The sequence below is a fragment of the Capricornis sumatraensis genome, chromosome 12 (genome assembly GCF_032405125.1).
Source record: "Capricornis sumatraensis isolate serow.1 chromosome 12, serow.2, whole genome shotgun sequence".
NCBI lineage: Eukaryota > Metazoa > Chordata > Mammalia > Artiodactyla > Bovidae > Capricornis > Capricornis sumatraensis.
In genome coordinates, this window is record NC_091080.1 from 82735149 (window position 1) to 82754805 (window position 19657).

At 42.3% G+C, this 19657-nt stretch overlaps 1 protein-coding gene across 3 annotated transcripts in view; it reads left to right on the top strand.

Moving 5' to 3' along the window:
* RAP2A (RAP2A, member of RAS oncogene family) overlaps window positions 1–18991 on the top strand; it is a 36863-nt gene extending 17872 nt beyond the window's left edge. For all 3 annotated transcript variants that reach the window (XM_068984615.1, XM_068984616.1, XM_068984617.1), the window contains one exon: window positions 18754–18991. In XM_068984615.1, the coding sequence (XP_068840716.1) occupies window positions 18754–18991 (238 nt within the window). The remainder of the gene's footprint in view (window positions 1–18753) is intronic.
* The last annotated feature ends 666 nt before the right edge of the window (window positions 18992–19657 follow it).

Genomic DNA, 19657 nt, shown 5'->3' on the forward strand with positions numbered 1-19657 from the left:
TGAAGATGGCTGTGGATTGTTGGACACGACTCCCAGAAAGAGGTGGGATCTATCTCCCCTCCCCTTGACTCTCGACTGGCCCGTAACTACTTTGACCAAGAAAGATGGTGGAAGTGATGCTAAGCAAGTTTGAGGCCTAGTCTCTACAAGGACTGTGCACCTTCCACCGTGGTCTTTTGGAACCCTGAGCTGCCATGTGAGAAGTCCAGCTGCCCTGAAAAGGCCCTGAGACTGTGTGGAGAGAGAAAGGGAGCTGCCCATCCAACTGTGCCCACCGACGGGCCAGGCCTAGGGTGCAGCCAGTGTTGACTGTCCGCCCAGCCCAGCCCTAGCTGAGCACCACTGAATGGGCCCAGTCAGTACCACATGGAGCAGAAGAATCACCCAACTGAATGCTCCCCAAATTCCCGACTCACACCACCACGAAATACAGTAAAATGGTTATGTTAATGCATTAGTTTTGGGGTGGTTTTTTATACAGCAATAGTTGTCTGAAATAGTAAAACATCAGATGAACATGTTGATATTTTGTAAATTATTTTGATAAAAGAGTATCATTGATCCTTTGGATTTCTCTCTGTGAAGATCTTTAAAGAATATTGAGGATGAGTGGTAAGTGAATGGATGAATGTATTTTAGCTATTAAAAGGTGGCAAACTGATGCAGGCGCTCACCATTTGGCTTCACATTTTTTCTGCCCTGTGTCATTTTACTGTTCTTAACCACACATGACTAACCACATTTACAGGCTGGAGTCAAGGTTGCCGGAAGAGATATCAATCACCTCAGATATGCAGATGACACCACCCTTTTGGCAGAAAGTGAAGAACAACTAAAGAGCCTCTTGATGAAAGTGAAAGAGGAGAGTGAAAAAGCTGGCTTAAAGCTCAGCAATCAGAAAACTAAGATCATGGCATCCGGTCCCATCACTTCATGGCAGATAGATGGGGAAACAGTGGAAACAGTGGCTGACTTTATTTTTCTGGGCTCCAAAATCACTGCAGATGGTGATTGCAGCAATGAAATTAAAAGATGCTTACTCCTTGGAAGGAAAGTTATGACCAACCTAGACAGCATATTAAAAAGCAGAGACATTACTATGCCGACAAAGGTCTGTCTAGTCAAGGCTATGGTTTTTCCAGTGGTCACGTATGGAGGTGAGAGTTGGACTGTAAAGAAGGCTGAGCACCGAACAATTGATGCTTTTGAACTGTGGTGTTGGAGAAGACTCTTGGGAGTCCCTTGGACTGCAAGGAGATCCAACCAGTCCATCCTAAAGGAGGTAAGTCCTGGGTGTTCATTGGAAGAACTGATGTTGAAGCTGAAACTCCAATACTTTGGCCACCTGATGTGAAGAGCTGACTCATTGGAAAAGACCCTGATGCTGGGAAAGATTGAGGGCAGGAGGAGAAGGCGACGACAGAGGATGAGATGGTTGGATGGCATCACCGACTCAATGGACATGGGTTTGGGTGGACTCCAGGAGTTGGTGATGGACAGGGAGGCCTGGCATGCTGCGGCTCATGGAGTCGCAAAGAGTCGGACATGACTGAGCAACTGAACTGAACTGAAGATCATATTTAATTTTATTAGATTATAACATATTAAAGTTTAGTTTCAGCAGAAAAATCTAAGTCTACGTGTATATGTTTTGCACCTGCTTGTAATAATAATAGTCTTACTGGACCCTCCCCCTGTACTCTGCCCACAGTGTATATTGTTTATAAAAGTAGTTGACAAACACCATCTAATCTGTCTTAAGAATAAAAGCTTCTTCCATGTATTGATTTGGTGGTAATCTGCTTCAATTTTGATATCTAGCACTTGGTACAAAGAAAGTATTTGTTGAATTATAAATAAATGTTCCTTTAGTTCATTGCATTATGGATTTTGACCATTTTTCTTCCAAATATCTGGAGAGCCTTTATGCTGCAAATCAGTTTTAAGCATTTTGGCATCTAATGGAAAGCATGATAAAGGATAAAGAAAAATAAAGCTTTCTAGATAAAGTACATCGAAAATGCTTTCTCAGCTTGGGGACCATGGATATGGCTTTCCTGGTGGCTCAATGGTGAAGAATCTCCCTGCCAGTGCATGAGACGCAGGTTCAATCCCTGGTCAGGAAGATCCCCTGGAGAAGGAAATGGCAACCCACTCCAGTACTGTGGCCTGGAGAAGTCCATGGACAGAGGAGCCTGGTGGGCAACAGTCCATGGGGTCACAAAGAGTCAAACACGACTGAGCGACTGAAACAGCAGCAGCAGCCATGGATATGTTTGCATTTTCACTAGGGGCTCCATGCGAAGGCTGTCATATTTGCAGATCATCACTTCATTAAGTCATTCTGTTTTGTAGGACTGTAAGTGTCAAGAATTGATTCCAGTACTGGAGAAAGAGCTACATAAAAACATCCCTGGCCCTTGCTTTCCTGAGGTCCCAGATCTAACTTCAAAGATGGCACAGCTGGTTTAAGGCAGAAACGAGACCTCGGTTCTCCTCATTCTCTTCAGTTCTGTTCCATTTTCTTTTTTATTACACCACATTGTTCTGTAAGGCTTCAGAGCCATGGTTCAGCCTACGGCCATACCACCCTGAACACGCCCGATCTCATCAGAGACATGGTTCATATCTAGTGATTTGACTCAGCAGTGTTTGAAGCAAGAAGATGAATAGAGTAAGGAAAGATACTTCTGTTTGGAGAAGATGGTAAACTGTCAGCTTTTGATATTAGAGGCAATTTGATAGTAGTAGCAGACTAATTTGATATTAATATCTATCCTGTCGTTCTCACATTGTACCAATAAAAGTAATGGCCTTTATTGTAGAAGACCATCCTGCTGGGGAATGGAAGCTGGAGATAAGAAATAAGATACTATGTAGCAATTTTTGTACTTTTTTGCAGCTATATCACCACAATTAAAATTCTAAAACTGACTTACTAACAGATGGTTTGAGAGAACTTAGAAAAGAATAATTAGCATTTTGTAGTATTTTACAGTATCCGTAATACTTCCATGGATAATTCATGTAAACTGCTTAGCACAGTGTCTGGCACCTACTAAGCCCTCTATGGGTGCTAAGCTATTATTTAGTAAAGTCATCACCATCTTCTTCCATACTGTAATACCTAAGGATCAGTAATGTTTGTTTCACAAGCGAGGAACAGGAGGGGAACTTGCCTGGCAGTCTAGTGGTTGGACTCCAAGCTTCCAGTGAGGAGGGCGTGGGTTCAGTCCCTGGCCAGGGAACTAAGATCCCACATGCCGCATGGCACAGCCAAATTTAAAGGAGAAAAAAGGAGGGGGGAAGGACCTGAGGCTGAGAGAGGTCACGTGACATGTCTTAGGGAGCACAGCTGGGACTTTTTCTAAGTACCCTAAATATACATCCAGTTCTCTTCCCCTTGTGGACTCCACCATGATTTTAGCCAATGACCAAGCTGTGGTTGACCTTAAGTGTTAGCCTTTATCTAGTGGTTGTAATTGTTGTTCTTTAGTTGCTAAGTCATATCCAACTCTTTGCGACCCCATGGACCGTAGCCTGCGAGGCTCCTCTGTCTATGGGATTTCCCCGGCAAGCATACTTGAGTGGGGTGCCATTTCCTTCTACAAGGGACCTTCCCGATGCAGGGACTGAACCCACATCTCGCATTGGAAGGCGGGTTCTTCACCACTGAGCCACCGGGGAGGCCCCAGTGGTCATAGAGCCACCATTTATGTTTCTAAGGTCGTGATTTGCGGGGATGGGGAGAGGACCACGTGCAGGGTTTTAGGATAACTGTTGTGGACATGACATAGAGGATAGAATAGCGGGGCAAGAAATTGGAGGTAGGACCAGTTAGGAGACTTGCATAGCTCAGGCGTGAGTCGTTTTGGAAATTAAAGGAGTTTTGTGGCAGGAATGAAAATGAAGGGACCAGTTTTCTCACATCCAATAATTCCCACCCTGCCTGTCCCCTGTAATCAGTACTGTTCCAGACCTGTTGTTACAGCCTCTTGTCTCAAACTTGATTACTTTAGAGACTCTTGACGACTTTTGCTGACCATCCTTTCTCCCTTGCTCCCACAGTGACCTCTTACAACCATTTCTAACTTCTTTTACTTTGCTGTTGGGTTGAATCCTGCCAACATACCCGTAGCTCATCATTCTCCTTTGGCTGCTCTTGGGCACCATAATCTCTGCCAATAATGAGGGTTTCCAGCTCCTTTCTTCACTGTGCACTTGTTTTGTTTTGCCTCTGCCATCTGTCACCTGTTAACTTCTCCCAGTTCAAATGAAAAATCCTTTTTAATAGGCATCACCAGTCAAACTTACGCCCAGTTGAACCAACCAGTTACAACCTGCCATGCATAATTGATGGCACTCATTGCCTGAGCTGTTTATTGCTGAGAGAAGAAAAGCTCATTCTGCTGGTCTGATAACGTGAACTTTCTGGAGATGCAGCCTGTTTCTGTTTTTCTGTTTTAGTTTTATTTGGTGCTGTTTGTATTTAGTGATTTGGAAATAAATATTTTAAGATCTCAAAGTTTCTTAAAAAATCTTAGCTCTACCTAGCTTTGATGCATCTTTAAATGTTCTTCAGTCAGAGGTAACTTTTTAAAAAATACTTGTAATTGAACTTTAACTGTGTACCAAAAACATATGAATTTCCATTCATCAACGTTTTTGGCAAAAATGCTGAAATGAGGGGATGCTGAAAAGAAATATCCTATAATTTGATGTAAATATAGATAACAGTTCAAATAACTTGCGTATTTCTGAGTAATTGACTCAATTTAGTCTTTTCAAGTACAATAGATGGAGCTGTTTCTTAGTGCAGAGGTTTTAGATTTCAGCCGTCTCTAAAGTTAAAATGCAAGTTTTATGTTTGAAGACCTTTGTTTCTTAGATAGATGAGAGTTCTGTGTTCTTCAAATATGTGTCCACGCTTGAATTGTCCCTGCCGTTTAAATTATGTAAAAAGATGCTTACTTTGTTGACAGATTAATTGATGACTGAATATACATTAAAATGCAGGTTGAAATTTAGTTACACATTAAAGTACATAAAGTGAACCAGTAGCTGCTTTCCTCTGCCTTATTTTGGGTATCTTGGATATTGTGCTTTAAAAAAAATAATAATGGTTTATTCAGATATTTGCACGTGTAGTTTCTAAATAACAAGGTTTAAGGCTTCCAGTTGCAAACACTAGCCCACATAAGACACATATCTAGGGGGAAGTATTTTTATATCTAATAGATAAAAAGCCAGGTTGAATGTAGTCATAGTTATATTCTGTTTCTAACATGGGTATTTGGAGTTCTCTGGCTTACTGTGACATCTTGCTATGCCTGAGAAGAATTGTAGTCAGATGGATGCAATTTATAGATCCAATAGTGAAGAAAATGTTCAGAGTTTTCATCATTTTTATTTCTAAAAGCATTTACTTTAGTATTCCTTATGCTTTCAGTCTTCAGCCAGCTTTGAATATAAAATAAATAGCATAGGACGTGGACAGAATTTTAGAATACATTAGCAGTATTTAGCTGAGCAGTAAACCAACTGATCAACTTAATCATATACTTTGTGCAGCTTACACCCATTACCGACATGCATGCTCACTCAGTTGGTCTTGAAGGTTATTTTACTATTCCTATTTCAGTGAGGAAATCATTTAGATAATTATCTTATTTGTTGATTTTTTTTTTTGTTTCAGTTTCTTTCTTTAATTGAGGTATAACTTTCATGTGGTAAAACACACAAATAAGATCAGACAGCTAAATGTATACTCCAGGTAGCCAAATCCTGCATAAAGATGTAGGACAGACCTTTCAAACAACACAGCAGTTTCCCTCTTGTTTCATGCCTGTTACTTCCATGCTCGAAGACCAACACAGACTAGTTTTGTTTATTTTTAGGCTTCTGAAAGTGAAAGTGTTGGTTGCTCAGTTGTGTCTGATTCATTGCGACCACATGGACTGTAGCCCGCCAGGCTCCTCTGTCTGTGGGATCCTCAAGGCAAGAATACTGGAGTGGATTGCCATTTCCTTCTCCAGGGGATCTTGCTGACCCAGGGATCAAACCGGGGTCTCATCATTCAGCATCCTCGTTATGAGAGTTATTCATGTCGCTTGTAGCAGCAGCAAACACTTCATTGAGGTACAGTAGTCCCTTGTGTGGCTATCCCATGATTTCATTATTTATTCTGTTGATGGGCATTTGGGCAGCTTTGAGATCAGGGCTATCATGAGTAACCCTTCTGTGAACGTTCTTGTACCTATCTTTCGGCGCATATGTGTACACTGTCCCTTGGTGAATGCCTCGGAGCAGAATCATTGGGTCATGAATGCGCAGCAGATACAGCTGACCCTTGGACAGCGTGGGGCAAACTGTGCAGGTCCACTCACATGCAGACATCTTCCAGTAGTAGCTCCTGCAGTGCCGCGCAGCCCATGGTGTGCTGAAGCCCTAGTTGTGACCGTGCCTACAGAGGGCCCGCTGTAAGCTACGTGCAGATTATCCCCAAGTTGTTAAAGGGTCAACTGTAGTGACAAATGATTCTCCAAAACCGTTGTGCCAACTTACTCTTCTCCCAATGAGTTGTTCCGCTTGCTAGCCGACATTTGATATTATCAGCCTTTTAAAATTTTAGCTTATCTGGTAAGAGTTGAGTGGCACCTCATTTTGATGTTAGTTTTTATTTCTCTGGCATGTAATGATAAACACTCTTCTATCTGCTTAATGATTGTTGGCATATCCTCTTTTTAAAACAACTTACTCACATGTTTGGTCCACTTAAAGATTGTTTTGTCTTTTTCTTGAATTTTGTAGACATTCTTTATACGTTTTGGAGATACATGTATTGCAGGTATCTTTTTCCCCTTTTGCCTTCCCTTTTCACTTGCTTAGTAGCTTCTTTTCAAGAACATAAATTCTTAATCTTTTATTTTTATGTTTAGTTCTTTTCTGTTTCCTAGTTAATACATCTTTCTCCACTCCAAGGTTATGAAGATTCATCTTCCATATTTAATTCTAGAAGGTGTATTGACTTTTATTCTGGGATTTATCTCTTAATTTGTACGAAAGGTGTGAGACACAGAGAGTCAAGATTTTTGTTTTTGTCCCCGCATGTATGGGTATCCAGTTGACCCAGTGCTATTTATTTAAAAGACCATTTCCCCAAAGAACTGTAGATGGACCTTGGCCATAAATCATGAGATAAAGCTATACTTGTAAAAGCAGTATTTTACCTACGAATCGTTTACTGATTTCTCTGTCGTCCAACCATTACCTGCTGTCTTCTTCAGGCAGTCCATTTTTGTTGATGCTGCCTCCAAAATGTATTTTAACTGTTCTTTCTTTCCACTGGCATTGCCGTCATTCCAATTCAAGCCATCAATTAATGCCTTGAAGACAGCAGTCATCTCCTGTCTGCCTGCTACTTCTGTGCCCCTGAAGAACATTTTCTGTGTATTAGCCACACTGCTCTCTTGACACAGAAGCCTCCTCACTTCCCTGCTAACAGACCTTCAGTCACTTCCTCCTCTTCTTAGCAGAGCGGTCATAGGTGCTTCTTCAGTCGTCCCGCATGCTTTTCTTGCCCTTGCTCTTTGTGCTGTAACTGAGCCAGTCTCCATTTTGTTCCCTGAATAAAGCTGGCAGCTTTCTACTGCCTTTCCTTTATATTTTCTCCTGGTTAAAATGTTTGATTCCTGGTTTTTTTTCCCTGTGGCTGACTCAACTCTCAATTTTTAGGTTTTGGCTTAGAATTCATCACCCTAGAAATGCCGCCTTTGATGCCCTCATGTAATGTTGGCCCACTCAAGTTACTGTATATTAATCCATATTGATTTTCTTTGAAACAGGTATCACAGTCTTTAGTGATATTGGTTATTTGTTTATAGTGTTTCCTTGAACTTGAGCACAAACTCTTAAGGATTTCATATGTCTTTTATCCACAGTCCCTCACACAATGCCTAGTAGATACTCAAAGAAATAAATTAATGAAAACCTATGAAGCCCAAATTCTTAATGACATAAAATGTAAATATAAGAGTTCAGCTATTTATAAAAGTAAGGGAGGATTTTGAAAGATGAAATCTGACCTAAGCTTTGAATGGGTCTTAGAATTTGATTGGTAGGGACCATTCTCATTAGAGAACTATTATGAACAGGCAGACAGAATTCAGAATGGAAGATTCTCTTTATCAAGCTGTAGGAGAGAAAGTTGAATTAGATAAAGAAGAACTAGAGTTTAGATACCTGAAGAAGTGAATTGGAGAGGTTTAGAGATTAGATCAGCAGTGCTGTCATCCTCTGAAAAGAGGGGCATAAGTGACATCACATATGTTCCAAGGTATTGGTGCATTTCATCCTAGTTTCTCTTTCAGGAGCATATTCTTTTCCATGTCAGTAGTGTGTGTAGTAAGTTTCCTCTTTCTGGTATTGTTAATTTGTGTCATCTTTTCTTTCTTGATCAGTCTGGATAAAAGTTTACCAATTTTATTGCTCTTTTTCAGAGAAGTACATTTTTAGTGTTACTGATTTTTTTCTATACTCTTTTTCTGTTTTCTAGTTCTTTTATTTTCGTTGTTGTTGTCCAGTCACTTAAGTTGTGTCAAGCTGTTTGCAACCTCATGGACTGCAGCACGCCAGGCTTCCCTTTTACGATCTCCCAGAGTTTGCTCAAATTCATGTCCATTCAGTTGGTGATGCCATCCAAACATCTTGTCCTCTGTTGCCCGCTTCTCCTCCCGCCCTCAATCTTTCCCAGCATCAGGGTCTTTTCCAATGAGTTGGCTCTTCACATTAGGTGGCCAAAGTATTGGAGCTTCCGCTTCAGCATCAGCCCTTCCAATGAATATTCAGAACTAATTTCCTTTAGGATTGACTGGTTTGATCTCCTTGCTGTCTACGGGACTCTCAAGAATCTTCTCCAGCACCACAATTAAAGAGCATCAGTTCTTCAGCACTCAGCCTTCTTTATGGCCCAACTGTCACATCTTTTATTTTTGTCCTTTAGCATTTCTTCCTTCTGCTTAATTTGGACTTATTTTTTGCCTTTTCTCTTAGTTTCTTAAAGTGGTAGCATAGCCCACTGATGTGAGGCGTATAAACATGTAGTGCTGTAATTTCCCTCTCTGCGGTGCTTTAACTGCATCCCACAGATTTTGTTATGTTTAATTTTCATTCACTTAAATGCTTTCTAATGTTTTAACAATGTCTTCTTTGGCCCATGAATTATTTAGAAATATATGGTTCAGTTTCTCAGTATCTGGAGATTTTTCTGAGTATCTTTCCTTACTGATTTCTAGTTTAATTCCATTATGGTCTGAGAACATATTTTGTATCATTTCAGCTCTTTTACATTTGTTACAGTTTTTATAGCCAAACATATGGTCTTAAGTGAATATTCCAGGTGCACTTGACAAGAATGTGTATTCTACTTTTATGAAGTAGAGTGTCCTATAAACACTAATTGGGTAAAGTTGGTTGGTATCCTTCTGCACTGCTATACTAGAACCACTAGCTCTCCCGGTTTGGGTCATCTTCCTAGCAAAGCGGGCAGAGAAGAGAGGAGGGAAAAAACTAGACCTTTCTCTCATCCTCTTTGGACCTTTAGAAGCCCTGTTTTCAATGCCTCTAACCAGAAATTTCTAATGAAGTCTTAGCTGTTGGCATTGCCCCCCACCCCAGCTCTGCTAGGGGACCTGTTGTAGGTGAGCTGTGAAAGGACAAGCGAAGAAAAAAGGGCGGCTTTCCCACCCACACACACCTTCCAGCTCACAGGCATCCCTTCACTTGACCTTCTGGGTAGAATGAATTTCTCCCAGAGTTCTGGCTATGTGCATACCACTGACTGCCCACTCTTGGAGCAAAGAGAAAAAACCAGGAAACTCAGCCTCATGGGTCTTCTCTCCAGGAATTGGCCCCCTGCCCCAATCTGCCTGTTTTTCTCTTTACATTTCAGAGTTGTTTGGTAGTTACTTTTTGTCTTCTCATGAGTTTTCACTTGTGATCAGTGGGATATAAAGACTTAAGTGAACTTAAGCCCCCTTGGCTACCCTAGTTCTCCAGTAGCTTTCTTTTTTAAAGACTTTCTTTAGAGTCGTTTAAGGTTCACAGCACCATTGAGATGATGCAGAGATTTCTTGTATAGCTCTTGACCCCACACATGTATAGCCTCTCCCATTAACACCATCCCCCACCGGACTGGGGCAAGGGAAGGGAAGGTGAAAGGTGCTCAGTGGTGTCCAACTCTTTGTGACCCCTATGCACTATCAGTCCATGGAATTCTCCAGGCCAGAATACTGGAGTGGGTAGCCTTTCCCTTCTCCAGGGGATCTTCCCAACCCAGGGATCAAACCCAGGTCTCCCACATTGCAGGCAGATTCTTTACCAGCAGAGCCACAAGGAAAGCCCAAGAATATGGAGTGGGAGGCCTGTCCCTTCTCCAGCACGTCTTCCCAACCCAGGAATTGAACCGGGGTCTCCTGCATGCAGGCAGATTCTTTACCAGCTGAGCTATGACCTTGGTTAAATTGATGAATCGACGCTGACTGGCCGTAATCACCCGGTGGTTTACGTTAGTACACCCCTGGTGTTGTATGTTGTGTGCGTGCGTGTGTCAGTTGCTCAGTCGTGTCCAACCCTTTGCAACTTGATGGACTGTAGCCCGCCAGGCTCCTCTGTCCATGGGGTTCTCTAGGCAAGAATACTAGAGTGGGTCACCATTTTCGTCCTTCCAGAGGATCTTCCTGATCCGGGGATTGAACCTGCATCTCCCGTGTCTCCTGCATTGCAGGCGGATTCGTTACCTGCTGAGCCATCAGAGAAGCCCTGTACGTTGTGTGAATTTGGGTAAATGTTTAATAGCATGTATCCATCATGATGGTATCATGAAGAGTATTTTCACTCTAAAAAATCCTCTGTATTCCATCCATTCCGCCCTTCCTCCCCACCCCATCAACTGGCAACCACGGATCTTTTAACTAACTTGTCTCCAGAATTCTGCATTTTCCAAAATGTCATGCAGTTGAAACCACGCAGTATGTCGCCATTGCAGATTGGTTTCTTTCACTTAACAATGCACATTTAAGTTTCCTATTTTTTTCATGACTCATTAAGTTATTTCTTATTAACACTAATGATACTTCATTGTCTGGATATACCACAGTTTATTTATCCATTCACCTGGTGAAGGATATGTTGGTTGCTTCCAAGTTGGGGCAGTTATGAATAAAGCTGCTATATACATCTATGTGCAGGTTTTGTCTATTTGTAAATATTTGGTTTGGGGAGCTAAATACCAGGGATTGCTGGTTTGTATGGTAAGGGTATATGCTGTTTTCTAAGAAATCACTGAACTGTGTTCCAGGCGGCTGTACTGTTTTGCATTCCCACCAGGAATGAATGAAAGTTCCTGGTGCTCCACATCCTCTCTAGCATTTGGTGTTGTCAGTGTTTTAGATGGTGGCCATTCCAGTAGCTGTGTTGTCGCGTCTCTATTTTAATTTCTCTGACAAAATATGATGTGCAGCATCTCTACATGCTTATTTGCCCATCTGTATACCTTCCTTGTTGAGGTGTATCTTAAAGGTCCTTGGCCCATTTTTCAATCAGGTTGTTTGTTGCTTGTTGAGTTTTAAGACTGCCTTGTATATGCTGGATAACAGCCCTTTACCAGATGCCTTTTGCCAAGTATTTTCTCCCCCAAATGGCTTTTCAACACAACATTCAAAGTGCCTGAGTTACATTGTCATGACCAATTGGTCCCTCACCATCACACTGTTCTTCAGATACAGTGTCAGCTCTTAATTTCTGGAAAAACAGGTTATTTTCATTTGTATCATCATGGAGTAGCCCTGAGTGCCTTGCATATCTTTCCGGTGTCATTACAGCCCTTACTTAATTTTTAGATTGCATTTACAAATTTCTCTCTGTTCTTCTTCAGTATGCACGCAGGCTGAAACCAAGAGACCGTCACCGCAAGGAGTTTTGGTTTCCTTTTATTCTTCAAGCTAAATTACCAGAAATTCGCTTTTAAGATGAAATATTTAGTCGACTCAAAACAAGTCAGTTTAGAGGAAGAAGGAAGCCTTACTTAGCTTACGTTTTCCACCTTTATAAGAAGTATTGATGTTTTTATGCTAGCAGGCTGTGGTTGGGGCCTTCAACTCCCAGCCATAAAACCATTTTCTTTGTTCAGAACTGCCATAATACTTCCCTGAAAGATTAAAAATACCCACCCCAAGGGTGGAGAAACAGGCACCCTTGACCTCAGCTCTACTGGCTGTAGTATAAATTCCTGGATGTCAGTCAAGATTGCATGTGTGTGAGCACAGTAGTCCGAACTAATCTAGAAATGTGTTTTTTATTTTCCTGGTTCAAAGGGTATGCCATACATACATGCGTACAACACACACTGTGCAGACTTTTCAGACAGAAGCTCCACGTGTAGGTGTGGTTCCTCAGTTTGCTGTTGGTTAATGAGAACAGGAGTGAGGGGAACATGCACAAATGGGGAAGGGGAATTAAGTTATGGTACGTTTATTATCACACAGACTATAAAATGGAGTACTCCTTAACCATTAATGTGATGCATACCACTTATCGGTATACAAAGTCCAAGATAATAAGTGAAAATAGAGCGACTAAATATAACCGGGTATGATCGCCTTTCCGAAAAATCTCCATTTATATAGGTATATATAAGAAGATAGTGTGAAACGATACACACCAAAATAGTTACAGCAGTCATTCTCATGGAGGTGAGATGAATGCTTTTTCATTTTCGTCTTTACCTATTTAAATATTGTCATGGACTTTAAAAAATCATCTTGTGTTACTTAATTTGAGCAGGGAGATGGGGAAGAAAAGCTGTGAGAAAAGATTTCTGTGTTCTCAACGGTCACAGGAAGGACAAGGTGTTATAGGTCACAGCTCATTAGATAGGGATAAACTTTTTAGCACCAACTTTTTAACACTCACATTTAACAGAGCTGACAGGACAAAATGGGTTGCGTGAGATGTGAGTTCCACATCACTAAAGATGTTCAGATATAACCCATTTGGTGAGGTTGTCATGGAAATGATTAAAGCATCAGGTGTTCTGACATTTTACCTTGAGACTCTCTTGGAAGGTGAGATTTTTAACAATGGGTAGGTTGAACAAGGGAAAGTAAAACTCTCCAATTCTCATTTCTGAGTTCAAAGAGAATTGTATTTCAGCCTGCTTACGGAAAAGTGAGTAAGGAAATAGCAGGGTGTTGAAATTCGTGTGAGGGCCTAGCCTCTTTTAACATGCTACAATAGAGCGCCCTCAAAAGGAAGTCAAAGGAACTGAGTGTGGTGGCATCTGTCCCCAGGTTATCATTGGTGAATCAACAAAGGGCAAAGGAACTGATCCTGGGCTTGCCGCAGTATAAAACCATGAACTACACACATCCAGTGCTATTTGGGGTCACAAAGTAACAGAACAGGTCAGTGATTCCTAAACCTTGCCGAACCTCACAGTCATTCTTCAGAACTTAGATGTAGTTTTAAATAGGCACTTAGGCCCAATCCCAGAAATCCAGTAACCCTGGATTTGGGCCTGGGAATCTTGGTGATTAGCCGAGTTTAGACACAACCAGAATGAAATACACATACACATATACCCCTATCAGGACAGTTACATAAAGACCATTGATAAACATCAGATGCGCTTGAACTATTCAGGTTTACAAAGCCGCCTCGTGTGGAGAAGCCCATCAGAGCTCTACAGCTAAGTGATACTCAAGCCAGTGTTTCTGATGTTTCATTCAATGCATTCAGCAGAGCTGCTCAAAAGAACTAGCTCTATTTATTAATACATTATGTAACCGCGCTTATGAATACTGTAAACAACAGGGACATTCATGTTAATGAAACCAGTGTTAGTTCTCAGACCATAAACAAAAGTAAAGCGATTTGAGCTGCAGAAGCCACTGGTCGCGCTCTCAAAGGAAATACCAAGGAAGATACGCTGAAGTTGGTGAGAAACCAGCTGATGCCTGAGATGTGGATACAGCGGTACCCTGCTCATGGTCACATCAACAGTAACACATAAATTAAGTGTTTGGGGGATTTTGCATCTTCAATTTCATTCCCAAGTAATATGTTTATTAATAGAAAGTGGGGGCAGAAATCAAGACAGCTCACCAAGCTATGGTAAATAATGAGCATGAGATGAAAATACTAATGGTCACCTGCTAACCAAGCACCTAGTCTTCCTAAATAATCTAGTCGATCTCATCATAGAGGTCACGTTTGTCTTCTGAGGCCACTTTGCCACCCAAGTTCCAAAGTTCATGTGTTCCAAGTGAACACATTTCCTATACTGCAGGATTTCTGGCTGCTGGAGTCAGGAAGGTGATACAGATGGACCCCACGGGCCCTTTGCTCTTCTTCCCACCAGTGTTCACACTGCCTGGTCTGTGTCCTGTCTGGAATGCTCTTCCCCAGACACCTGCTTGGCAAACTCCCTCCCTCCCTTCACATCTTGCTCACCTGCCACCATCCCAACAAGGCCTTCCCTGCTCATCTGGTTTAAAATTGCACCTGTGCTCCCAGCCCCATCCCTGTTCTGCAATTTTTTTTTTTCCCATCGCACTTAACACCATTTCATTTCATTTCAGTTCAGTTCAGTTCAGTTCAGTCACTCAGTCGTGTCCGACTCTTTGCGACCCCATGAATCGCAGCACGCCAGGCCTCCCTGTCCATCACCAACTCCCAGAGTTCACTCAGACTCACATCCATCGAGTCAGTGATGCCATCCAGCCATCTCATCCTCTGTCATCCCCTTTTCCTCCTGCCCCCAATCCCTCCCAGCATAGAGTCTTTTCCAATGAGTCAACTTTTTGCATGAGGTGGCCAGAGTACTGGAGTTTCAGCTTTAGCATCAGTCCTTCCAAAGAACACCCAGGGCTGATCTCCTTTAGAATGGCCTGGTTGGATCTCCTTGCAGTCCAGAGGACTCTCAAGAGTCTTCTCCAACACCACAGTTCAAAAGCATCAATTCTTCAGCGCTCAGCTTTTTTCACAGTCCAACTCTCACATCCATACATCACCACTGGAAAAACCATAGCCTTGACTAGACAGACCTTTGTTGGCAAAGTAATGCTCTGCTTTTGAATATGCTATCTAGGTTGGTCATAACTTTTCTTCCAAGAAGTAAGCATCTTTTAATTTCATGGCTCCAGTCACCATCTGCAGTGATTTTGGAGCCCCCCAAAATGAAGTCTGACCCTGTTTCCACTGTTTCCCCCTCTGTTTCCCAGGAAGTGATGGAACCAGATGCCATGATCTTCGTTTTCTGAATGTTGAGCCTTAAGCCAACTTTTTCACTCTCCTCTTTCACTTTCATTAATAAACCAATAATTTAGTTATTTACTTGGGGTTATTATCGACCACTGTCTTCTCTGCTAGACTATATGGCAGAGCTGTTTGCTTTGTTCGCTGATGTATCTTAAGTGCCTCGAATAGCATCTAGCACAAAAATAGGCTTCTATCAAATAAACACTTGTTAAATGGATGGATAAATATATGATACATTGACTGACAGTGAAAGTGTTAGTCGCTCAGTCGTGTTCAACTCTTTGCAACTCCGTGGACTGTATGCCCCCAGGTTCCTCTGTCCATGGGATTCTCCAGGCAAGAATACTGGAGTGAATAGCCATTCCTTTCTCCAGGGGATCTTCCTGACACAGGGATCAAACCTGGCATCTCCTGCACTGCAGGCAGATACTTTACCAGCTGAGCCACAAGAGGAACACATAACTGTTGTATGTGAAGGTCCTAGAAGATGTGCAAAACTCTTGGGTCCTATGTTCAGAGCTCTCAGTATGATCAGAGAGCATAATCACCGCTGATACACAGTAAATGCATGTAAAGTCCTTTGATAAAAATTAGAGTTGTCCAGATCCATTTCCTGCGGAATGATAGTATCCATATCTTAGATTTATCTTTGATAATGCTGTTGTTCAGTCACAAAGTCATGTCCGACTGTTTGTGCCCTCATGGACTGCAGCACGCCAGGCTTCCCTGTCCATCACCGTCTCCCAGAGTTTGTTCAAACCCATGTCCATCGAGTTGGTGATGCCATCCAACCATCTCATCCTCTGTCATCCCCTTCTCCTCCCACCCTCAAATCTTTCCCAGCATCAGGGTCTTTTCCAATGAGTCAGTTCTTCTCATCAGGTGGCAAAAGATTTAGAGCTTCAGCTTCATCATCAGTTCTTCCAATGAATATTCAGGGTTGATTTCCTTTAGGATAGACTGGTTTGATCTCCTTGCAGTTCAATGGACTCTTAAGACTCTTCTCCAGCATCCCAGTTTGAAAGCATTAATTGTTCAGCGCTCAGCCTTCTTTATGGTCCAACTCTCACATCCATACATGACCACTGAAAAAACCATAGCTTTGACTGTATGGACCTTTGTCAGCAAAGTGTTATCTGTGCTTTTTAATACGCTTTATAGGTTTGTCATAGCTTTTCTTCCAAGGAGTAAAGAGTCTTTTAATTTCATGGCTGCACTTATTTTGAAGTTGTGTGTTTCAGACTGCTAAGGAGCACACTGCCTAGAGCATGCTCTCTTGTTGAGACCGTTGTCAGTGTGATCTTGTGTCAAAGGGAGAAAACGAGACTCTGTTGGGAATACAGTTCGTTTTATAAATTAGAGTGAGCAGAGAGAACCATGTTGGCCGGAAGATGAAGCTGTGAAAGTATTGTTGCTAGCATTAACTGCCTGCCTGTCGCTCTTGTTTCCTGAATGATAAAAACGCTGCACAAACCCTGCCTTAGTAAATCCTGACTGTGTGTAGTTTTCTAACGGATTAGCCGTGTCCACTCACATTTGTTATCACTTGTGTGCAGTTTTGCAGTTTGCTTCCTTGATAAATTTAGAGATACACTCTGCTTAGAGGAGAAAGTACAGACACACATATTGATTTATACTGAAATCACAAAAAGCCTTTAGAACGATGTATAAAGTAAAAATGTATTAGCAACATTGCTTAGAACAAACATAAACACAAGTAGTAAATAAATTTGCACAGTAGCACTGTCTGTTTTTTACACCATGAATAACCATTGTAGAGAGAATCATCTTTCGGTACAAAATGATTTACGACCTCTTGTCTTTGTTCTTTTCATATTTCTGTTGTCTGAGCATTTTCCAAACATCTTGACTTAAAGACACCTTATCTTAGTCCATCTGGCTCCTGTAACAAGAATACCACGGACTGCATGGCTTAAACGACAGAAGTTTATTCCTCATATTTCTTGAGGCTGGGGAGTCCAGGGTCAAGGCTCTGGAAGATTCAGTGTCTGGTGAGGGCCCCCTTCCCTAGGGTCATCTTTTCACTCTTGTCTGTAGGTGGGTATAAGGACAGTGGTGATCTCTGGGGTCTCTTGTATAAGGACACAAATCCCATCCATGACCCAGTCCTTTCCCAAAGGCCCAACCTCCTAAATACCATCCCATGGGGGATTAGGTTTCAACATCTGAATTTCAGAGAACACGCGTTTAGTCTATAGCACACTGATTCTAGTCAGGAAGGAAAAGAAGAGATAACATCAAACAGAGCTAATGATTGGAATGTTTAAGTCCTTGTCAGGCTGAAAAGAATGGTAATTATCTTTCAACAGGCTAGTCTATGACAGTTTGTATAAAGGGATAGAGCATAGTTGTATTTGGTGGGTTCCATCCGAGTGAGTTCTGCTAGCTTTTTTCTTATTTAGGAATGATTGGAACCTGATCAGTTTTGTATACTTTCATTGTCGTTGTAGTTGCTCAGTCATGTCTGGCTCTTTTGTGCTCCACGAACTGTAGCCCACCAGGCTTCTCTGTCCATGGGATTTTTCAGGCAAGAATACTCGAATGGGTTGTCATGTCCTTCTCCAGGGGTTCTTCCCGACCCAGGGATTGAACCCGTGTCTCCTGCATTGGCAGGCAGGTTCTTTACCACTGAGCCACATGGGAAGCCCTTGTATACTTTTAGAACACAGTAAAATTTATAAAATTACAAATTATGTGTTTAGTCACTAGAGGTATTACCTTATCATCTGAAATTCTGCATAAGTATCCCTTAATAATGAACAAAGTTTACATTAATCCATCTAAGGGGATTATTCTGAGAATAATTTTCCAAGTATTTCTGGAAAGGTAAATTGACTTTTAAAGATACGTAATTGATTAAAACATCATTTTGAACAACCCATTTGTGATCTACTATGAGAGCTGCTTCTAAATGCCTTCTGGCCAATGTCAAATCAACTGGAGCAAATAATTTTTCATGTAGCTAAGGAGAATATCTGTAGTATCAGTTCAGTTCGGTGGCTCAGTCGTGTCCCACTCTTTGCTATCCCATGGACTACAGCACGCCAGGCCTCCCTGTCCATCACCAACTCCCAGAGCTTGCTAAAATTCATGTCCATTGAGTCGGTGATGCCATCCAACCATCTCATCCTGTGTCGTCCCCTTCTCCTCCTGCCTGCCTTCTTTACCAGCATCAGGGTCTTTTCCAATGAGTCAGTGCTTCACATCAGGTGGCCAAAGTATTGGAGCTTCAGCTTCAGCATCAGTCCTTCCAATGAGTATTCAGGACTGATTTCCTCTAGGATGGACCAGTTCGATCTCCTTGTTGTCCAAGGGACTCTGTAGTATCATATCATGAAAAAGAGAAAGTCCACTTCGTCTGTCTAGCTCTGTGCTAACGTCTCCAACCCCTGTGTGCCCGTGTCTGTTCTCTCCTAGGTATGAGAAAGTGCCGGTCATCCTGGTGGGGAACAAAGTAGACCTGGAAAGTGAGAGAGAGGTGTCCTCCAACGAGGGCCGGGCCCTCGCCGAGGAGTGGGGCTGCCCCTTCATGGAGACGTCAGCCAAAAGTAAGACCATGGTGGACGAACTCTTCGCCGAGATCGTGAGGCAGATGAACTATGCCGCACAGCCCGACAAGGACGACCCGTGCTGCTCCGCCTGTAACATACAATAGCATTGACACGTGGCTGCCCGCCCCCCCACCATCGGAGGCGACACCGGCCTCTCCTGCCCGACCGTGGAGCCTGCAGGGTGTGCAGTGTGAACCTCCAGTGAAACAGCAGATTGTCCTTCAGAGCCAAGCGGCGATTGTCAGCTGATATCTCTGAGTCACCTTTGGGTCCGGTTACTCCAGTCTTCACCATCGTCCTCAGTCTCCTCCAGGCACCTGCAACTTCAGGCGTCCTGGCCCAGTTGATCCACAGGGCGACCTCCTTCAAAAGCTATGATGGCATTGTCGCTTGAGTTGACAGAAGCAACTATGGTCAACATTAAAAGTAATCACGGGACAGAAACCAGAAGAATTCCTGTGACCACTTAACCATTAAAATATTTTGTCTTCTTTAAAAAAAAATTAGATGAGTCAAGGAGAAATATTTTCCTACCAGAGTACTGAATTTCAGGAACTGAGATAGTGCTTCTAACCCATGAATCACATCAAGGAAGATGACAGCAGCTGACCTGCCAACAGCATTCCAGGGAGAGAGTCTTTGCTCAGCTGACACACTTCTGCTTTTCAAAGTTGATGCTTAATTGTAGATGTTATCCTAATTTGTGACACAGAACTAACTCACGCACCAGTCTCTGATAGAGCCAGAGTCAGCCCAGGTTGGGTGAAAAT